Below are 21,808 nucleotides of genomic sequence, written 5' to 3'. Positions count from 1 at the left end.
TTGATTCTCATATAAATAGAATCATTTGGTCTGTGTTTGGCTTCTGTTTCTAAATGAACAAAATATTTTGGAGAGTAATTCAGGTTGTGTCTGTCCAGATCTTTCCTTTCCTTGCTATGGCTGGGTATTCCAATGTATGAATATAGCACAATCTCTATACGCAGTCACCTGCTGATGAACATTTTGAATGTTTCTAGTGTTTGGTTTTCATGGATAAAGCTGTTGAACGTCTTTTCATGTGTTTTATTGGCCGTTTGGAGATCTTTTTTGATGTCTGTTCAAGGAATTTGCCCATTTTTAAAAAGTTGCATAATGTGTCTCTTAGTTATCACTTTGTAGGCATTTTTTCTACATCCTCAGTACAGGTGTTTTGTATATGTATTGCAGATATTTTTTCCCAGGTTGTGTCTTGATTTTTCATTTTCTTAATGGCATCTTTTTATGCACAGAAGTTTTAATTTTGATAAGGTCTCATTTATCAAAATTTTCTTTTATCTTGATTTTTTTGTACTATGTCAAGAAATCCTTGTTGGACCCAGTGTTGCAAAGATACTCTCTTATGTTTTCTTCTAGAGCACTTTGAGTTTCAGGGTTTTTTTTTCCTTTTTTAAAAATTGAAATACAACTGCCGGGCACCTCAGTGGCTCAGTGGGTTAAAGCGTCTGCCTTTGGCTTAGGTCATGATCCCAGGGTCCTGGGATCAAGCTCCACATCAAGCTCCCTGCTCAGCAGGGAGTCTGCTTGTGCCTCTTCCTCTACCCCTCACCCCCACTCATTCTCCCTTTCTTCCTCTACTTTCTCTTTCTCAAATAAATAAATAGATAAATAAAATCTTTAAAATAAAGAAGGAAAGAAAATAAAATTGAAATATAACTAACATAAAATGTCGTGTTAGGGGGTGCCTGGGTGGCTCAGTGGGTTAAGCCTCTGCCTTTGGCTCAGGTCATGATCCCAGGGTCCTGGGATTGAGCCCCGCATCGTGCTCTCTGCTCAGCAGGGAGCCTGCTTCCCCCTCTCCCTCTGCCTGACTCTCTGCTTACTTGTGATCTCTCTCTCTGTCAAATAAATAAATAAAAATCTTTCTATAAAAAATAAGGTCATGTTAGTTTTGGGTATACAGCATCTTGATTCAACAATTCTATACATTAGTCAGTGCTCACTACAGTAAGTGTAGTCACCGTACGTTATTACAGTATCATTGACTATATTTCCTTTGCTGTACTTTTCGTCTCATGACTTACTTATTTTATAACTGTAAGTTTGTACCTCTTAATCCCCTTTATTTCACCCATCTCCCCTGTCATCTCCCTTCTGGCAACCACCAGTTTGCTCTCTGTATTTAAGAGTCTATTTTTTCAGTTGTTTGTTCATTTGTTTTGTTTTATAGATTCCACATATAAGTGAAGTCATATGGCATTTGTTTTCTCCGTCTGACTTATTTTACTTAGGATAATACTTTCTAGGCCCACCCATGTTGTCACAAATGGCAAGATCTCATTCTTTCTTGTGGCTTAGTAATATTCCATTTTATATACCTCATCTTCTTTTTTTTAATTTTAATTTTTATTTATTTGAGAGAAAGAGAGAGAGATCACACACAAGGAGGAAAGTTAGAGGGAGAAGCAGGCTCCCCGCTGAGCAAGAACCCCAATGCGGAACTCAATCCCAAGACCTTGGGATCATGACCTTAGCTGAAGGCAGACACTTAACAACTGAGCCAGCCAGGTGCCCATATACCACATTTTCTTCACCCATTCACCTATCAGTGGACACTTAGGTTGCTTCCATATCTTGGCTATTATAAATAATGCTGCAGTTAATATAGGGGTACATGTATCTTTTTGAATTAGTGATTTCCTTTTCTTTGGGTAAATATCCAATAGTGGCATTTCTGCATCATATGATATTTTATTTTTAATTTTTTGAGGAACCTCCACACTGTTTTCCCCAGTGGCTGCACTAATTTCCATTCCCACCAACAGTACACAAGGGTTCCTTTTTCTCCACATCCTCTCCAACAGTTGTTATTTCTTTTAGATTCTAGCCATTCTGATAGGTATTAAGGTAATATTGCACTGTGGTTTTGCTCTGCATTTCCCTGATGATCACTGATGTTGAGCATCTTTTTTTTCCCAATATATATAATGTATTATTTTATTCATCTATTACATATTACTTCATGAAAATATTACTTATGTTATAAAATATACAAAAATGCAAGGTAACCTGACAATGGAGCATCTTTTTATGTATGTCTTTTATGGAAAAATTTCTGTTCAGGTCTTCAGCCTGTTGGTAAATCAGATTTTGGGGGGGGGGGGCTTAGAACTGAGTTTTATAAGTTCTTTTTGTAGTTTGGATATTAACCTCTTATTGGATATATCATTTGCAAATATCTTCTACCATTCACTAGGTTGCCTTTCTGTTTTGTTGATGGTTTCCTTTGCTGTGCAAAAGCTTTTATTTTGGTGTGGTCCCAGTAGTTTATGTTTGCTTTTGTTTCCCTTGCCTGAGGCGACATATCTACAAAAAAATGTTGCTAAGACTGATGTCAGTGAGATTACTGGGTATGTTTTCTTCTAGGAGCTTTATGGTTGCAGGTCTCACATTTAAGTCTTTAGTCCATTTTGAATTTATTTTTGTGTATGATGTCAGAAGGTGGTCCAGTTTCATTGTTTTGCATGTAGTTGTCCAGTTTTTCCAACACCATTTATTGAAGAGACTGTCCTTTCTCCACTGTATTTTTTGTTCCTGTTGTTGTTGTTGTTGTTGTAAACTGACCATCTATGGTGGGTTAATTGTTGTTGTTGTTAACTGACCATCTATGGTGGGTTAATTTCTGGGCTCTGCTCTAAAGTATCTGTTTTTATGCTATAACATACTGTTTTGATTGTTATAACTTTATAATATAGTTTGAAATCTGGGTTGTGATACCTTCAGCTTTGTTCTTTCTGAAGATTGCTTTGGCTGTTTTAGGGTCTTCTGTGGTTCCATAAATATTCTAGGTTTCTTCTATTTCTCTGAAAAATACCATTGGAATTTTGACAGGGATTCCAGTGAATCTGCAATATATTTGGTAAATATATTTGGTAAATTGGTAATATTTTAACAATATTAATTCTTCCTATCCATAAGCACAAAATATCTTTCTATTTACTTCTCTTATTTAGTTTCTTTCATCAGTGTGTTAAAATTTTCAGTGTATAGTTCTTTAACCTCCTTGGGTAATTCATTCTGGGGTATTTTTCTTTTTTTTTTTCTTTTTCTTTTTTTAAACATGGTATTTTTCTTGATGCAGTTATAAATGGGGTCATTTTCTTAATTTCTTTTTCTGGTAATTCATTATTAGTGTACAGAAACACAACAGATTTTCGTATATTGATTTTTGTGTCCTGCCATTTTATTGATTCATTTTTTAGTTCTAATAGATTTTTTGGTGGAATCTTTAGTGTTTTCTATGTATAATAAGATGTCATCTACAAATAGTGACAGTTTTCCATCTTCCTTTTTGATTTGGATGCCTTTTATTTCTTTTTCTTGTCTAATTGCTTTGGCTAGGACTTCCAGTACTCTTGAATTAAAGTGGCAAGAGTGGGCATCTTTGTCTTGTTTCTGATCTTAGAAAAGCTTTCAACTTTCCACTGTTGATTATGATGTTAGTTGTAGGCTTGTCATATGTTGTATTTATTGTGTTGAGATACCTTCTCTCTGTACCTGCTTTGTTGAGAGTTTTTATCATAAATGGATGTTGAACTTTGTTAATTACTTTTTCTGCATCTACTGAGATGATAGTATGATTTTATCCTTACTTTATTAATGTGGTGTGTCACATTGATTGATTTGCAGATGTTGAGCCGTCCTTATCACTGGAATAAGTCCCATTTGGCCATTTTATATGATTCTTTTAATGTATTGTTGAATTCATTTTGGTAACATTTTTTGAGGATTTTTGCATCTGTATTCTTCAGGGATATTGAGCTGTAATTTTTTTTGTCTTGTGCCCTTGTGTGGCTTTGGTATCAGGGTAAATTTGGCCTCCTTAGATTAACTTCTCTTCTGTTTTTTTTGGAAGAGTTTGAGAAAGATTGGTATTCTTTTTTGAATGTTTGGTGGAATTCTTAGTGAAGCTATTTGATTCTTGACTTTTCTTTGTTAGGAGGTTTTTGATTACTGATTCAGTCTCCTTGTTAGTATTCAGTCTGTTTAGATTTTCTGTTTTTTCATGATTCAATCTTGATAGGTTGTGTATTTCTAGGAATTTATTCATTTCTTCTAGGTTATCCAGTTTGTTTGCATGTAATTGTTCATAGTAGTCTAGTTGGTTATTTTTATAGTGCTTCTCAGTTGAACTATCCTATTATTCTTTCACTGTGAATGTATTTTTCTTTATGCTCATAAGCATACTTATAGATACCTGATTTAAAATCCTTTACTGCTAATTCCAGCATTTGAATCAGTTCAGGGTCAGTCTCTGATTGCATTTCCTTTTGAACCTCTTTTATTTCTCTTGGGACCTTTCTGTTTCTATGTTGATTATTTTCAACTGTATCTTGTGTGTTTTGAACCATATTGTAGACCTTTTGAATTCTGTTTAGTTCCCCTGAAGACTGATGATTTTTTTTTTTTGTTTCATTTGGTTTAGTAAGCACTTAATTTGGCTGGACTCCAGTTGGCAATGGTCTCCTCTGTGGTGTGTGGTAACTCAAATTTTAAATTTATTTACTCGACCAGAAATTAAGAAGAGTTAACACACAGATCTCAGGCATTCTTTTCTGTCTGAATTCTCCCTTGTCTTTCTGGTGGTCATGATGACTGCAGAACTCTCCTTTGATTCTTCAAGTTCAGTAAGACTGAAGTTTTCCAAGTGGAATTGTAGTTACCCTGCATGGCATTGACTAGGTCTGTTTACAAGCTTAAGGCTGTAAACTTGGTAAACCCAACACTGCCATCCCTTCTTCTAATTGTCAGTTCTCTTCCAGTAAATACCTGATTTTTGTTACTTTTCAGTACCTCCAGATTGGTTTTTTTTTTTATATTTTTCTCAGAGTATAGTTGTTACCTATGTGAAAGTTGGTCTGATAAAATTTAATTCAGTCGTCCTGGACCTTAGTTATTGTTAATTTTTGTATGTGGTGTAAGGTATGGGTCAAGGTTTTTTTCCTACAGAACTTACATCCATTGTTCCAGCACAATTTTTTGAAAAGACTTTCCTTTTCCCCATAGAAGTACTTTGGTACCTTTATGAAAAAACAGTTGTCCATATGTGTGTCCTGTTTCTGGACTCTCTGTTCTGCTCCATTCATAAATCTGTCTGTACTTACATCAGTACCACACTGTGTAAATTTATCATAGTTTTATAATAAGACTTACCATTACATATTCTAGGCTATTCTAGGTCCTTTGCATAGCCACATAAACTTTAACATTTCCATGCCAATTTTTACCAGAAAGTTGACAAATCATTGGTTGAACAAGTAGAAGACAAATGAGTATGGTGGTAGAAAATTTCAACAACACTCAGCCAACTTGATTTATATATTATAGAATACTACAGCCATCAACAGCTGAATACACATTCTTTTCCAGGGACACACGAACCATTCTCCTAGATAGACCATAAGTTGAAATCATACAGAGTATATTTTCTCACCATTACAGAATTAAATTAGATATGAGCAATAAAAAGACATGAAGAGAGGGCGCCTGGGTGACTCTGTTGGTTAAGCAACTGCCTTCGGCTCAGGTCATGATCCTGGAGTCCCCAGATCAAGTCCCACATAGGCTCTCTGCTCAGCAGGGCGTCTGCTTCTCCCTCTGTCCCTCCCCCCTCACTCTCTCTCTCTCTCTCTCTCTCTCTCTCTCTCTTATCCTCACTCCAATAAATAAATAAAACCTTTTTAAAAAAGGCATGAAGAGAAAATGGCCATATTTGTGAAGAATTAATTAAAACAATAGTAGAGGGAGCTATGTAAAGTTAAAAAAAAAGTGTGCATGCTTCCTTCTAGAAGTTATAGAACACAAGCAGATGGAGCCTTAGCTACTGCCTCGGTCCTCAGCACCACTGCCACCACTGCACACCACCAGCCAGCATGTCCTCTGCTCACTTCAACCAGGGGCCATCCTGTGGCTTGTCTGTTGAGGTCGAGAACAAGCTGGCCCAAAAGTACGACCACAAGCAGGAGCAGGAGCTTTGAGAATGGATTGAGGGGTTGACAGGGCACCACATCAGCCACAGTTTTATAGACAGCCTCAAAGATAGCATCATTCTTTGAAGTTCATCAGTAAGTTCCAGCCAGGCTCCATGAAGAAGTTCAATGAATGAGTCGACCCAAAATTGGCACCAGCTGGAAAACATTGGCAACTGCATCAAGGCCATTACCGAGTATGGAGTGAAGTCCCGTGACATTTTTGAGGCAATGACTTGTTTGAGAAAACCAACCACACCCGGGTGCAGTCCACCCTCCCAGCCATGGCCAAGACAAAAAGGAATAAGGTGAATTTAGGGGTGAAGCATGCAGAGAAGCAGGAACAAAAATTTGAGCCAGAGAAGCTAAGAGAACATCATTGGGCTATAGATGGTCACCAACAGATTTGCTAGCCAGCAGGGTATGACAGCCTATGGCACCCGGCACCACCTCTATGACCCCAAGCTGAGCAAGGACCGCCCCCCCCAGACCAGGCCACCAACAAGGGAGCCAGCCAACCCAGGCTGACTGCACCTGGAACCAAGCAACAGATCCTCAAGCCTGGGATGAGCATGGAGCACCGTGACATGTTCAGCGTCAGCCTGCAGATGGACAGCAACAAGGGGGCCTCGCGGCAGGGCATGACCGTGTATGGGCCTCTGTGCCAGGTCTGTGACCCCCAAAACTGCCTGATGCTTGAACACTCAGAGCTGGGCCAGCCTGCCCATGACCACCACCCACACAGCTGCTGCAACTCAGCCTGGGGCCCTGGGGCCCTCACCCTGCCTTCCCTCCAGGGAGGCTGGCTGCTGCTCTTGGCAGGGTCGAGCTGGCCCCACCAACTCCCTCACCCTGCATGGTGTCCTCTAGCCCCCTTGGACCTACTTACAGGGTTAGCGTTGAGGGGGGCAGTCTGAGGTGCCTGTGGTGGGGGAAGGGGCCCTCCTCCTTGGAGTGCTGCAGGATCCAGCATTGAGCTGGACTATCCAGCTGGACTATTGAGCTGGACTATTGAGCAGAGCTATCCCTAGCTGTCTCCTGACTCCCATACAGGTGGGTGCCCCCCAGGACAAAAATTTCTCTCCCCCTAGCAAAACCCCCGGAGCCAGTCTTGGCCTGCCCCCTCCCCATTCCTACAGTGGAAGCAAATTGCATGCCCAGAGACCCGGCGGACACATGTGGTTTGGTTTGCAGCGACTGGCATTATGTGGACTTGACTGTGGTGTTTGTAATGCAAGCACTTTCTTTTTCTCTTTCACTGGAGCACAATAAATGACTGTAAAGTAAAACAAAATACTTCCCACTAAAACAAACAACAAAATGGGATCAAGGACAAATCCTGTACAAAATTATTATTTTTAAAAATGAAAGACTGGGGTGCCTGGGTGGTTCGGTCAGTGAAGCCTCTGCCTTCAGTTCAGGTCACGACCCCAGGGTCCTGGGATCGAGCCCTCCTCCATGGGGGAGCCTCCTTCTCCCTCCACCTCTGCCTCTCTCTCTCATGAATAAATAAATCAGATCTTTAAACAAACTGACTAAATGTTGAATACAATGAATTGCAAAAATTTATGATTAGATATTTGTATGCTATACAACACTACATATAACTAGGTATTTAATAGTCATACTGTATAGCATATTCTGGTGAAAAACAAATCCTTAAAAAATAATTCCTTAATGATCATCTCCCTATCGCCTGCTGCTGACCCTGTCGTCTTGAACGGGACTGTGTTGTTACAGGTCTCTGTGTCATTCGAGGACGTGACTGTGGACTTCAGCAAGGAAGAGTGGCAGCAACTGGACCCAGCTCAGAGACGCTTGTACCGGGATGTGACACTGGAGAATTACAGCCACCTGCGCTCAGTGGGTAAGCACAGCCCTTCGGAGAAACTACAAGGAGCGTGTTATGCGTAAAATTGTATTCCTCCAAGGAAACTATGTTGAAATCCTAACCTGTTAGGACTAAGCACCTTGGGATATGATCTTTTTTTGGAATTGGGGGTCTTTACAGAAGTAGCCAAGCTCAAACCGGGTCTTTTCGGTGGGTCCTAATCCAGTATGACTGCTATGCTTAAAATAAGGGAAATCTAGACATAGAGACAGACACACACAGAGAAAAGACAGTGTGAAGGAAAAGAAGATGGCCAGGTCGCTGGAGTGATGCATCTGCAAGCGGAGACATGCCCGAGGCCACCAAGAGGTCAGAGAGAGAAGCATAGAAGAGTTCCTTTCTGTTTTGAAGGTTCTCCTTCAAAAAGAGCATTGGCCTTACTGACACCTTGATTTTGGACTTCTGGTCTCCAGAACTTTGACACAGTGCACGTCTGCTGTTTTGGGCTGTCCAGCTTGTGGCACTTCGTTAAAGCAGCCCTAGGAAACTAAGACAGATTTTTTTCCTTGGTAAGGGGGATGCTGCCGTAGCAAATACTGAAAAAGACACAGAAGTGGTTTTGGAATCAGACAGTGGGTAGAGGCTGGAAAGGTGCTTGACAGAGAAAGCCTAGATTGCCTTGAAGAAATTCACTGGTAGAAATATGGACACTAAAAGGGCTTTGGTCTCAGAGAGAGCGAGGAGCGTGTTACTGGAAACTGGAAGAAAGGAGATCCTTGTTACAAAGTGGCAGAGAACCTGACTGAATTGTGTTCTGTTGGGTGAAAAGCAGAAAGTGTAAGTGATAAACTTGGGTAGTTAGCTGTGGAAGTTTCTAAACAAAAGTGTTAAAGGCATGGCCTGTGTTTTCCTTGCTGCTTACCATAAAATATAGGAGAAAAGAAAGATATTAGAAAGGAATCATTAGTAAGAGAAGAAGCAGAGCTTGAAGATTTGGAAAATACTCAGTCTGTCCATATGCAAAAGATGGGATAAGACTCTGGAAAGTACCAAAGATGTGAACAACCAGTTGTGAAAGAGATCAGTTGTATGAGTTGTGGATTTCTTCAACTACGTCAATAGAAATGCTGTCAGCTTTGACTGAAGAGGACAGAGACAGGAAACAATGAGGGAAGGCTGTGGGGTAGCTGGTATTCTACTGGTAGGAGAGAGGCTGATAAAACTGTTCAGCTGTGCCCATGCGTTAGCCTTCTGGAAGAGGGATGAATGACTCCAAGGATGGTTGTGAGGCCAAGATGGCTGCTGCTGGCACCACAGGCCCAGAGGGCCCAGGCTGGGAAAACAGAATGTGAAAGACCCTCACCTCCTCAGTTCCACAGGGCAAGCCACCTACTTGGTTCCAGGCCTGAAGGGGCAGAGCCGCCACCTAGGGTCAAGGATGTGGAGTTGCCACATCCTACCTGAAGTCTTACCTGCTAACAGCATCATGCTCTCTTTAGCGTTCCTTCTCTTCCAGTATTTGTTGACAATTGAGTTTGTGTCATTATTTAGCATTAAAAGGAGCTTGTGACCTCCCTCGGCCTGCATGCCAGAGCAGCACAACTCCAGAAAGACTCAGGCTCAGTGCTCCAGGAGCTGCTACTGACCTCACACCATCCACCAGCTGGGGCTTGATCAGAAGGATTTGGGCCCCCTCTGAGTGGGTCTCTACCGCTTGCCATAGTTCTCATGTCCCACCACGGTGTGAGGATTCAGCACCAGGCTCTTCCGTGTTTGCTGAACATTACCGAAGGAGTCCTTGCTGAGTTTCCTTTCTTCCACTGATGAATAGGCTTAAATACAGCGAGCAAGTAAACTGAGACCCAGTAGCGAGCCAAAAGCTCTTTGTCAACAGGAAAGCAGTTAGCCTCAGAGGATGATAGGGCTCTGTTTCAAAATCCCAAGGTTGGCTCTGTGGTTCACCTCTAGGGGCCTACCCAAGGCTCTATCCCCAACTGCCACTGACATTTCAAGCACCACTGGATCCACCAGATCATATGGCCCCAGTGAGAGAGCAGCTAATATGGCACTCTGGACCCGTTGCAGAGCCTTCTTTTGTTCCGGGCGCTGCTCAAAACAAGCAGTTTTTTGGACCACATGGTAAATGGAGCAGAGTAACGCACACAGGTGTGGAATATATTGTCTCTGAAGTCCACAGAGGCCCAGTAGCCATTGTCCCTCTTTTCACTTGTAGGAAGAGCCAGAGGCCAAAACTTACTTTTCACTTCGAAATTTCTAAGGGTAGGGGAATGCCTGGGTGGCTCAGTAGGTTAGATATTTTCCTTCAGCTCAGATCATGATCCTGGGGTCCTGGGATCAAGCCCCATGTTGGGCTCCTTGCTCAGCAGGGAGCCTGCTTCTCCCTCTGCCTACTGCTCCCCCCAGCTTGTGCTCCCACCCTCCCTCTCTCTCTCTGACAAAATCTTAAAAAAAAAAAAAGAAATTTCTAGGGGTCCCATGAGTCCATACTGCTCTACCCATAGAAATTTCCCTGAGGTGGAAGGCCCCTAAATTGTGGTCAGATTTATTTCCTACCCTCTGCCATACAAATTCTCTTACCAGTAAGTTAAGAGTGGTTCTTACTTCTCATTCATCAGGTGCAGTCAGCATAATGTCATCAGTGTAATGGACCAAAGTGGTATCTTGTGGGAGGGAAAGTCAATTAGAATCCCTACAGACTAAACTATGACATTAGGACTGGAGGGCTGATATATCTCTGAGGTAGATCAGTGAAGATATATATAGATATCTATATCTATCTATCTGTGTGTGTGTGTGTGTGTGTGTGTGTGTATAGTTGGCCTTGCCAACTGAAAGCAAACTGCTTCTAGTAACCTTTAGTAACAGGTATTTCAAAAAAAACACGCAACAACAAAAATAAAACAAACAACCCCCCCCCCACATTTGCCAGATCAATAACTATTCACTGGACACCAAGGGATGTGTTAATTGGTTTCAGCAATGAACCCACATCTGGTACAGCAGCTACTATTGGAGTTGGCACCTGGTTAAGCTCTTGATGGTCCACAGTCATTCTCTAAGATCTGTTTGTCCTCTGCACAGGCCAGAGAGGTGAGTTGAATGGGCACATGGTGGAACTCACTCCCCCTGCATCCTTTAGGTTTTTGATGGTAGCACTGATCTCTGCAGTTCCTACAGGAATGCAGTATTTCTTTGGGTTTACTCTTTTTCTAGTAGAGGCAGTTCTAGTGGCTTCTACTTGGCCCTTCTCACCATAATAGTCCTCACTGCACAGGTCAGGGAACCAGTATGGGTATTCTGCTGGTTGCTGAGTATCTGTATTCTAACTTTGCATTCTGAACCTGGGAAATAACCACGGGATGGATTGGGGTGCCTGCTGTGCCTCCCGTGAGATGGAGCTCAGCTGAAACCCCGTTGATAACTTCACTCTCATAAGCCCCTATGCCATCTTCTGGGCCACGGTGACATCCTGGGTCTCCTGGAATTTGTGTCAGTTCAGAAATGGTCTCCAGTAATCTCGGAAAAGCCTCATTATGTCCTTTTCCTCCCTGCACAGTCACCCTGACAAGGCTATAAATCTGTTTCGGGAAGAGAGAGATTGGCAGTATACATTTTGACAGTGTAGCGGGGTCCTTCCTCAAGGGACCCGGGCTCCCCTTCATTCACAGAGCTCTGGGTCTATAAACGGGCTCAAGTCTGAAAACTGACTGAGGAGATGAGACTCTTTACATTTCACGTTAGACTTCGTTCATAGAACCCTTCTCCTAATGCAGATCAAGTAAGAATGCAGTAGCTCGTCTGTTTCTTTTCTAGGGACAGCATAAGCAACTGGCCAACACCATGGGTCTCTGCAGGTCAGACCGTTCTGATGACTGTTTTAACCCTGCTGTGCACTGTAATAACCATGTCCATCTTGCATTTAGCAATTCAGTGCCCCCATTTGGCCCCTGTTACCCCAGAATCCAGTTAGTCTCATTGCATTGGGGTTTCCCAATTTGTGTCCTGCAGAGAAAAGCAATCAGAGAGTTCTTCAAGAATACTGGGCACCCCCCCCACACACACCTCACAAATTTGCATGTCCCAGGCATGTCCTCTGGACCCTCCCAGTGTGTAAGAGCATGCCTTCCACGCTAAATCGAGTCTAATGTGCCAAGCTCCCAAGCCCTTGGATGCCTTTCTCTGTAGTATAGAGAATTCTTCCAAAACACTTCTCCATTTCAGTTGCATTTTGTACGAACCACGTTTTGATCCATGTTTCAGCCAAGCAAACAAAATGTTCAAGCCCTCTCTAACCCCTCAAGCAGCAACATTAAATTCACAATCTGCTTAGTGTGCACATACCAACACATTTGGCCTGATCAATCCAACTTTATGTCCTTTCCATTATCCCACAGTCTTAAATATCCATTTGCACCCGGGTTTCCCAGTTTTCTGTCTGTATAAATTGGACCAATAATGCAGTTCTTTTATGCCTCGTGGATTATGCTATACCTCCCCTCTTGGGCCCTGATGAGACTTGAGTCTAGTTCTAGGTCTAAAAGCAAGTCAGGGTGGTAGGGCTAGGTCGTGAGAGAAATCAGCAAGTACCTCAGGGGAGGTCGTTGTGGGGTCCTCAGGCAAAGTAGGGTTTATCTTCTCAGATGAGGGCAGAAGGGCTGCTTCTACTCAAAAGAAGACTCATCAGAGCTTAGAAGTTCAGTGTCCTCATCTATGTCCATTCTAAATTTCTGGATCCCATTTCTTTTCAGTCAGTTCCCTTACCCTAATAGCCCCCATCCTATAAGGTTGGGAATTCAATTTGTGTTGTAATGTGGCCACAGTCAGGATGAGACTCTGGGTTTCGTTTTCAGCAGCATCAGTTCTGTAGCTACAGAAGTTAGGGGTGTCTTTCAGGACAGACGTAGAAATTTTCAGGTCATCCATGCAGTGCTTGAGCTGGGAACTCAAATCCCTGAGTTCATCCTTTTCCCCCCTCTACTTTGTCCAGCACAATTAGGAGCAATCTTATTATACTTGTAAGTTTGACAAAAATTTCTAAGGTGTCAAATACAAGGTCACCCAGAACCATACCTCTCACAAGCATTTGATAAGGAGTATCTAGGTATCCAGTGGGGATATTTTGCATATCTCTTTTGCCACATCATCCCATGGACTGTCAGTGTGCTCTGTAGTACTGGAAAGAGTCATTAGTGCCTTCAAATGTGATCAGAGTAGGGAACCAATTCTAGAAAAACCATAACCCATTCAAAAAATTCATTCTTAGGATTCTCTTCCTCTAGCACCACTCTCAAAATCTGCATTATGGTTCTCCAGAGAAATGGAACCAATATGATATGGGTATATACATATACAGAGTACACACACACACACACACAATACATACAGACATAACCTTGAGAAAGATAGACAGAATGAATACATTCACAGATTCCAGAGAAGAGATTTGTTTTAAGGAACTGGCTTGCCTGATTATAGGAACCGACAAGTCTGAAATTTAAAGGCCAGGCCTGCAAGCTGGAAATTTGAGTGAGGTGATGCTGTAAACCTAAATTCAAAATCTGCAGGACGGGGCAGTAGACTGCAAACCAAGACAAGGTATCTTGTTGCAGTCTTAAGGTAGAATTCCTTCTTGCACTAATGATTCCTTGTTCTCTTTGCCTGCAGCCAACACAACAGATTGTGGTTCTTTACCTGGTTGTGTGACCCAAAACTTCATTCTCCTTTTTTAAAGATTTGATTTATGTATTTGAAAGAGGAAGCAAGCATGTGTGTGCACACACATGTGTGCGCAAGAGGGTGGGAGGAGCAGAGGGAGAGGGAGAAGCAGGCTCCCCACTGACCAGGGAGCCTGACCCAGGACTTGGTCCCAGGACACTGGGATCTCGACCTGACCCAAAGGCAGACACTTAAATAACTGAGCCACCCAGCCCCCGCCCCCCAACGTCATTCTTAAAGGATCTGGGCCATTAGTAGTCCTGCCTGAATTGGATTGTTGTAGTTCCTATTGACTTTCATCACAGAGCACACAGTAGGACCAAGAAATGCCCTAAGGGATTAGGTGTATTCCAGACACTCTCTTCCTTATTTCCACTGTAGGGTAGCAGTCCAATTTCCCCTGAGTAGTCAGGATCAGTCACTCCAGCCAGCACAGTAACTCCTTTCTTTGCCTTTTGATTCAGAGACTTGAGGAGCCCAAAGTGTCCACACGAGACAGACTTAACATCCAGTTCAGTGGAATCACTACAGTGTCTCCTGGCAGACGCATTCCTCCCTTTGGAACTAAGACAGAGAACAGCAGAGTGGAAGGGGCACAGGAACAGGCAGGAAATATTTTGCTAGTGGACCAGTAGAGGTAGTAGTGAATGGTGCCATTCCTGGCCCTGGGCCAACAGGGTGGGGCCACCCCCCCCCCCCCTTAATAGGCTTGGAGGACAGAAAATGGAGCCAATAAGAATTACCCTCAAGCCTTAAAATCTCATGGGCTTTGTCTTGCTAGGTTTTGGACTTTCTTGGGATCTGTGATCCCTTTTTTCGTTCCAGTCTCTCCCTTTTGAAATGGGAATGCCTGTCCTGCCATTACATTTTGGAAGCAGATGACTTGTCTGATTACACAGGTTTGTGTGGAGAGAAGCTGCCCAGAGATGACTCATACTCATATCACACTCATAACTGATTTAGGTGATCTGTATGATAAGATTTGACACTTGGAGTTGATGTTTAGATAGATTTTGAATTTAAGACTTGATGCTGGAATGATCAAGACTTTTGGGGATATTGGTGTGGAGTTCGTATATTTTGCACCTGGGAAGGACATGGATTTGGTGGGGGGGGGGTGTCCAAGGGCAGATTTTTAATGGGTTGAATCATGTGTCCCCCTGAAAAAAAAGTGGAAATATGAACCTCCAGTACTCCAGAATGTGACCTTATTTGAACATAGTGTCTTTATAGAGGTAATCAAGTTAAAAGGAGTTCATGGGAGTGGGCCCTAATTTAATATGATTGGTGTGCTTATAAAAAAAGGGAAATCTGGTCATAGAAATAGACACATGGGGCGCCTGGGTGGCTCAGTGGGTTAAAGCCTCTGCCTTTGGCTCAGGTCATGATCCCAGGGTCCTGGGATGGAGCCCCGCATCGGGCTCTCTGTTCAGCGGGGAGCCTGCTTCCTCCTTTCTCTCTGCCTGCTTGTGATCTCTGTCAAATAAAATAAATAAAATCTTAAAAAAAAAAAGAAAGAAATAGACACGTATGTGGGCACCTGGGTGGCTCAGTTAAACGTCTGCCTTCTGCTCAGGTCCTGATCCCAGGATCCTGGGATCAAGCCCCGTGTCGGGCTCCCTGCTCAGCACGGGCTCTGCTTCTCCCTCTCCCTCTGCCTCTCTCCCCAGCTTGTGCTGGATCTCTCTCTCTCAAATAAATAAATAAAATCTTTTTTTAAAAAAAGAAAAGAAATAGATACATATAGAGGGAAGTCATTGTGAAGATACATGGGGAGAAGGGCATGCGACAGGAGTGATGCATTTACAAGCTAAAGAAACATCAAAGATTGCCAGCAAACAAGCTAGAAGACTCAAGGAAGGATGCTCCCTCACATCTGCCAGAGATAGCCTGACCCTGCTAACACTGATTTCAGACTTGAGGCCCCAGAAGCATGAGACAATGACTTTATGCTGCTTTGAGCCACCCAGGTTTTGGTATTTTGTTACGGCAGCCCAAGGAACTGAACACAGAGCCTCCATGAAAGTATTTTCATTCTCAGCTGCTGAGTACCCTGAGCCAACTGAAACTGAAGTGTGTGCCAGTGGCATCCCTGGTGGGCCTGAGATCCTTCAGTGCATTGACCTCTGTGATTATTACTCTTTTCCCAATGAAAAGTGGTTGCTTTAAAAAAAAAAAAAAAACACCAAGTGGAAAGCAATTAGCTGGACCCAATTTTGTCATGTCCTATTAACAGGGTATGAAGTTCCCAAACCAGAGGTCATCTTCAAGTTGGAACAAGGAGAGGAGCCATGGATTTTGGAGAGAAAAACCCCACATCAGAGCCATACGGGTGAGTGAGTATGACCCAGGCAGATGGGGGACATGGAAACGCTTTTCCTCAGAAGCTTATGCCTTTAAAATGCGATTTCTTGCTGCCTTCTTGAAGGATCTCAACTTTGGAAACTGCTTGAGAAGAGATAACATTGGCCTTTTAGGTACCAGACTGTTCTCTCCCTTTATTTCCCTTAATGTGAGCAGCTGTCTTTTTTGCCTGGCTTTCCTCCAAGGAGAATTGCTGCAATTCCTACAGGCAAAATCATATGCCAGGCTTCCTCCCTACAGATCTTGCTTCTTTGAATGTTTTCTCCTTCCATCACATTTTTAGCCTTCATTCCTTAAGTCCCACCCCCCAGGACCTGAGATTCTTAACAATACATGTGGTCAGGTTTTAATGGATTTACCCTCTCTGAAAACCACTTGGTTGCCACACTCCTGTTCTCTGAGGACCTTTTCACTTTCACCTTTTCACTTTCATTCTCCTCATTTTTTTCTTCTCAACTCTAAGATACCAATAAACACATCGACAACCAGCTCCCCCTCCTCTTCTCTTTTCAGATTCCTCACTCCTCTCCCGTCTCCCCTGCTGCCATGCCTCTCCCCCATCTTCTGACCTTGAGATCACTGCCACTTAGATTTTTGTCTTAAATCAATCAACTGTATTAAGGTATAATTTACATACAATAAAATGTTTCCTTTGAAGTGCCCAGTTTGATGAAGGTCCACACTCCTGTTAACCACCACCCCAGTCATGATATGGAGAACATTCGGTTTCGTGAAAATGAGCCTCCATGCCCCCTGTAGTCAGTAGGCCCCCAGGCAAACCATTGACTGGCTTTCTGTCACTGTAGACTAAATCTGTCTTTATTAGGGTTTCATGTGAGTGGAATCCTGCTGTCTATACCCTTTTAGGTCTGCCTCCATTGTTCAGCATCATGATTCTGCAATTCATCCATGTTACTGAGTATATTGCTGGTTTATTGCTTTGAAATGCTAAAGACTATTCTATGATATGAACAGACTGTAATTTGTTTATCCATATACCTGTTAATGACAGGTGGCTGTTATTTGGTTATTATGAGTATTATGAGTACAGTGTAGTGAACATGCTGGCATGTCGTTGTGTGACCATATGTTTACATTTCTCTTGGGTGAACACCTCGGAGTGGAGTTGGTGGATCATATAATTGTATAAGTAAATGTATATGTGCCTTTATAAGAAATTGCCAAGCTATCTTCCAAAGTGGCTGTGTGAGTCTACCCTTCCAGCAGCAGTACACGAGAATTTCTGTTGTTCCGCATCCTTGCCAACACCTGTTACCATCAATCACTTTAATTTTTGCTGTCATAGTGGATGTAATGGTATCTCATTATGATTTTAAGTTGTATTCTTCTGACAAATAATGATAAATATCATTTCATGGGCTTATTGACCATTTGTACATTTTTGTTTCAGGTGTCTATTCGGATACCTTTCCTGGTTTTTAATTGGGTTGCTTGCTTGCTTAATGAGTTTTCAGAGTTGTAGATATTTGCTAGATGTAACTCCTACACCAGATATATACATCACCAGTATTTTGTTCCAATTCGTGGCTTTCACTTTTCTCTTCTTACTGGTGCCTATCAGAGGAGCAAATGTTTTGATTTTGATGGAGTCTAATTTATCGTCTTTTAAAATTTTCTAGTGCTTTCTGTGATCTGTTTAAGAAATAGTAGCCTGCTACAAAGATTTTTTCCTATTTCATTCTCTAAGTTATAGCACTTTTGCTTTCTCAGTTTAGACCTACAATTCACTTTGTATGTTTGATGTAAGGACCGATGTTCATTTTTGTTTTTGTTTTTAAAGATTTTATTTTTTTTAAAGATTTTATTTATTTATTTGAAATAGAGAGAGAGAGAGATCACAAGTAGGCAGAGAGGCAGGCAGAGAGAGTAAGAAGCGGACTCCCTGCTGAGCAGAGAGCCCGATGCGGGCCTCGATCCCAGGACCCTGAGATCATGACCTGAGCCGAAGGCAGAGGCTTAACCCACTGAGCCACCCAGGCGCCCAAGATTTTATTTATTTGTTTGACACACAGAGAGAGATCACAAGTAGGCAGAGAGAGAGAAAGGGACACAAGCTCCCTGCTGAGCAGAGAACCCTATGTGGGACTCCGTCCCAGGACCCTGAGATCATGACCTGAGCCAAAGGCAGAGGCTTAAACCACTGAGCCACTCAGGTGCCCACAATGTTTGTTTTTATCAGTACAATACCCACTTGTTCCAGAAACATTTGCTGAAGAGGCCTTTTTTTTTTCCCCATTGCATTTCCTAGTCAGGTTTATCAAAATCAATTGACTTTTTATATGTGAGCCTATTTCTGGACTCTTTATTCTGCTCAGTTGATCTATATAAGTCTTTCTGTTTTATAATGGTAGGCTTTAATATCATTCAGGCAAAGTGAGACCAACAGATCCAGAGATGACTGCCATGAAAAAGATAGTTTGTAATTCACAGTTCCCAAGAGGAGGAGACATGCCATACCGTGCAGGGCCACATCAGGAAGCACCAGCGTCAGTCAGGAGGCCAAAGTTTTAGGGGAAAGCATGGATAAGAGCCTTAATTGTTATTTGCATGGGTGAAACAGAATAAGCCGGCTGGGGAGGCTTCGGATTGGCTAGTTTGAGTAATTTCAGTGGGGCTCCAGGGCTGTAGGGACTGCGTCTAGTAACTTGGTACTTGGCACTGAGGGATTAGAGCAGGAGGATAGTGGCTCAACCTGGGAGAGTGTAACAAAGGAGGAGAGTTGGTGGAAGTGGACTCTGGATTGGTTGGTTTGCATATAAAACGTGTGCTTCCAGGGAATTCATTTGTTATCTCTAGGAATTAACTAGCACTGAGAGAGGTAGGTCTGTCCAGGAGGAGGAAGGCACCAGATGGCCCAAGCATCAACAATACAGAAAATAAGATAAAGAAGATGTGGGTGCCTGGGTGGCTCAGTTGGTTAAGCAACCGTCTTCGGCTCAGGTCATGATCCTGGAGTCCTGGGATCCAGTCCCACATTAGGCTCCCTGCTCAGCAGGGAGTCTGCTTCTCCCCCTGACCTCTCTCCTCTGATGTTCTCTCTCTCTCATTCTTTCTCTCTCTCTCAAATAAATAAATAAAATCTTAAAAACAAAAACAAGAACAACAACAACAAAGAGATGTGATATACATACAATGGCATATTATTCAGCCATAAAAAAGAACAAAATCTTGCCACTGGCAACAACATGGATGGAGCCAGAGAGTATCATGCTAAGGGAAATAAGTCAGTCAGAGAAAGACAGAGATAACTCATGATTTCACTCGTATGTGGAATTTAAGAAACAAAACAAATGAACAAAGGGAAAAAGAGAAAAAACAAGAAATAGCCTTTAAAAAAAAAAGATTTTATTTACTTATTTGACACAGAGAGAGAGATTCCAAGTAGGCAGAGAGGCAGGCAGAGAGAGAGGGGGAAGCAGGCTCCCCGCCGAGCAGAGAGCCCGATGTGGGGCTCAATCCCAGGACTCTGGGATCATGACCCGAGCTAAAGGCAGAGGCTTTAACCCACTGAGCCACCCAGGTGCCCCGAGAAATAGACTTTTAACCATAGAGAACAAACTGATGGTTGTGGGGGGTGGGGATGGATGAAATAGATGATGGGAATTAAGAGCACGCTTACCCTGATGAGCACTGGGTAACGTATAGAATTGTTAAATCACAATATTGTACACCTGAAACTAATATAACACTGTATGTTAACTATACTAGAATTAAAATTAAAAACTTTTAAAAAACACAGAAAATATAGTTAATATGCTTTTTTAAAGACTTTATTTACTTATTTGACAGAGAGAGAGAGAGAGATCACAAGTAGGCAGAGAGACAGGCAGAGAGAGAGGAGGAAGCAGGCTCCCTGGCTGAGCAGAGAGCCCGATGCGGTGCTTGATCCCAGGACCCTGGGGATCATGATCCAAGCCGAAGGCAGAAGCTTTAACCCACTGAGCCACCCAGGTGCCCCAATATACTATCTTTTTGGCAAACCCACATTTTCTTTATTACTGTAGCTTTTATAATGAGTCTTGAATCAGGTAGGATAAGTACTCCAACTTGGCCTTTTTCTAAATTACTTTGGCTCTTCTAGATCATTTGCATTTCTATATAAATTTCATAAGTAGTTTGCGCTTTTTTTTAAAAGCCTACTGGGTTTTTATTTTGAGTAGAGTTCACTCTATAAATTGATTTTAGGAGAATTGATATCTTCACAATATTTGGCCTTCTAATCCACAAGCATGGCGTATTTTCTATATTTATTTAGATGTTTGAATTCTTTCAGCAGTGTTTTATAGTTTTCAGTGTAGAAGTCTTCTGCATCCTTCATTGAATCTATCCCTAAATACTTGATGTTCCTTGACAGTTTTGTAAATGACATTTTTTTCCCAATTTATTTCGGATTGTTCATTGTTAGTAAAAATTGCTCATGATTTATTTTTGTACATTTATTTTGTATCCTGAGGCATTCCTACATCGACCTACTAGTTTTCTTGCAGGTTCTTTGAGGTTTTTCATCTAAGTAGTCATTATCACATTAGAGACACTTTTTCGTCTCCAATTTTATGCTTTTTGTTTCTTTTCCTTTCCCTATTGCACTAACACCTTCAGTTTGATATTAAATAGAAGTGTTGAGTGTGGGCATGCCTCCTGTGTTCCCAATATCAGGGATAAAAAATGCGTACCATTATGTCTGATATTTTTTGAAGCTGCCCTTTATCAGGTTATAGAAGTTCTTTTTAATCTTAGCTTGTTGAAGAGTGGTTTTTTTTTTTTTAAATCATGGCTATATGTTGAACTTTGTCAACTCCTTTTTCTTCATCTAATTAGAGTAATCATATGAGTTGTTGCTTTTATTTTGTTAATATGTGAGTTTATTTGTTGATTTTCCTTAAAGATTTATTTATTTGACACACACACACACACACACATAGAGAGCACAAGCAGGCAGAGAGGCAGACAGAGAGAGAGGAGGAAGCAGGCTTCCTGCTGAGCAGAGAGCCCGATGCAGGGCTTGATCCCAGGACCCTGAGATCATGACTTGAGCTGAAGGCAGAGGCCCAACCCACTGAGCCACCCAGGCTTCCCTGTTGATTTTACAAATGTTAACTTTGTATTTCTGAGATAAAATATTAGTTCATTATGATATATAACCCTTACTATATATTATTGGATTATATTTACTGATGTTTTGTTTTAAAGTATTTGCATTTTTTATGAGTGATATTGGTTGTAGTTTTCTTTCTCTGCAATGTTTTTGTCAGGCTTTGGTATTAGGTTTCTGCTGGCCACATAAATGAGTTGTGAAGTGTTCTCTTTCCTGAAATAGTTTGTGTAAAATTATTATTTCTTCTTTTACTGTTTCATGGAATTCACTAATGAAACCATCTGGACCTGGAATTTTCTTTTTTTTTTTAATTTTTAATTTTTTTTAAATTTTTTATAAACATATATTTTTATCCCCAGGGGTACAGGTCTGTGAATTGCCAGTTTTACACACTTCACAACACTCACCATAGCACATACCCTCCCCAATGTCCATAACCCCATCCCCCTTCTCCCAACCCCCCTCCTCCCAGCAACCCTCAGTTTGTTTTGTGAGATTAAGAATCACTTATGGTTTTTCTCCCTCCCAATCCCATCTTGTTTCATTTATTCTTCTCCTACCCCCTTAACCCCCCAT

The 21,808-nt window shown here is 41.9% G+C and overlaps 1 protein-coding gene and 1 pseudogene across 5 annotated transcripts in view; both read left to right on the top strand.

Moving 5' to 3' along the window:
- Nucleotides 1–21,808, top strand: part of ZNF81 (zinc finger protein 81) — a 115,397-nt gene that overhangs the window by 64,272 nt on the left and 29,317 nt on the right. For all 5 annotated transcript variants that reach the window (XR_009401273.1, XM_059385086.1, XM_059385087.1 and 2 more), the window contains 2 exons: nucleotides 7,926–8,052; nucleotides 15,989–16,084. Coding sequence is in view for 4 of the 5 variants with exons in the window: in XM_059385086.1 (XP_059241069.1) it covers nucleotides 7,926–8,052; nucleotides 15,989–16,084 (223 nt within the window). In the remaining variant the exon portion in view is untranslated. The remainder of the gene's footprint in view (nucleotides 1–7,925; nucleotides 8,053–15,988; nucleotides 16,085–21,808) is intronic.
- Nucleotides 6,090–7,102, top strand: LOC132007649 (calponin-1-like; annotated as a pseudogene).

This window comes from Mustela nigripes, chromosome X (assembly GCF_022355385.1).
Source record: "Mustela nigripes isolate SB6536 chromosome X, MUSNIG.SB6536, whole genome shotgun sequence".
NCBI lineage: Eukaryota > Metazoa > Chordata > Mammalia > Carnivora > Mustelidae > Mustela > Mustela nigripes.
Note: the sequence above shows the minus strand (reverse complement) of the source record. Positions and strands in the feature narration are given on the sequence as shown.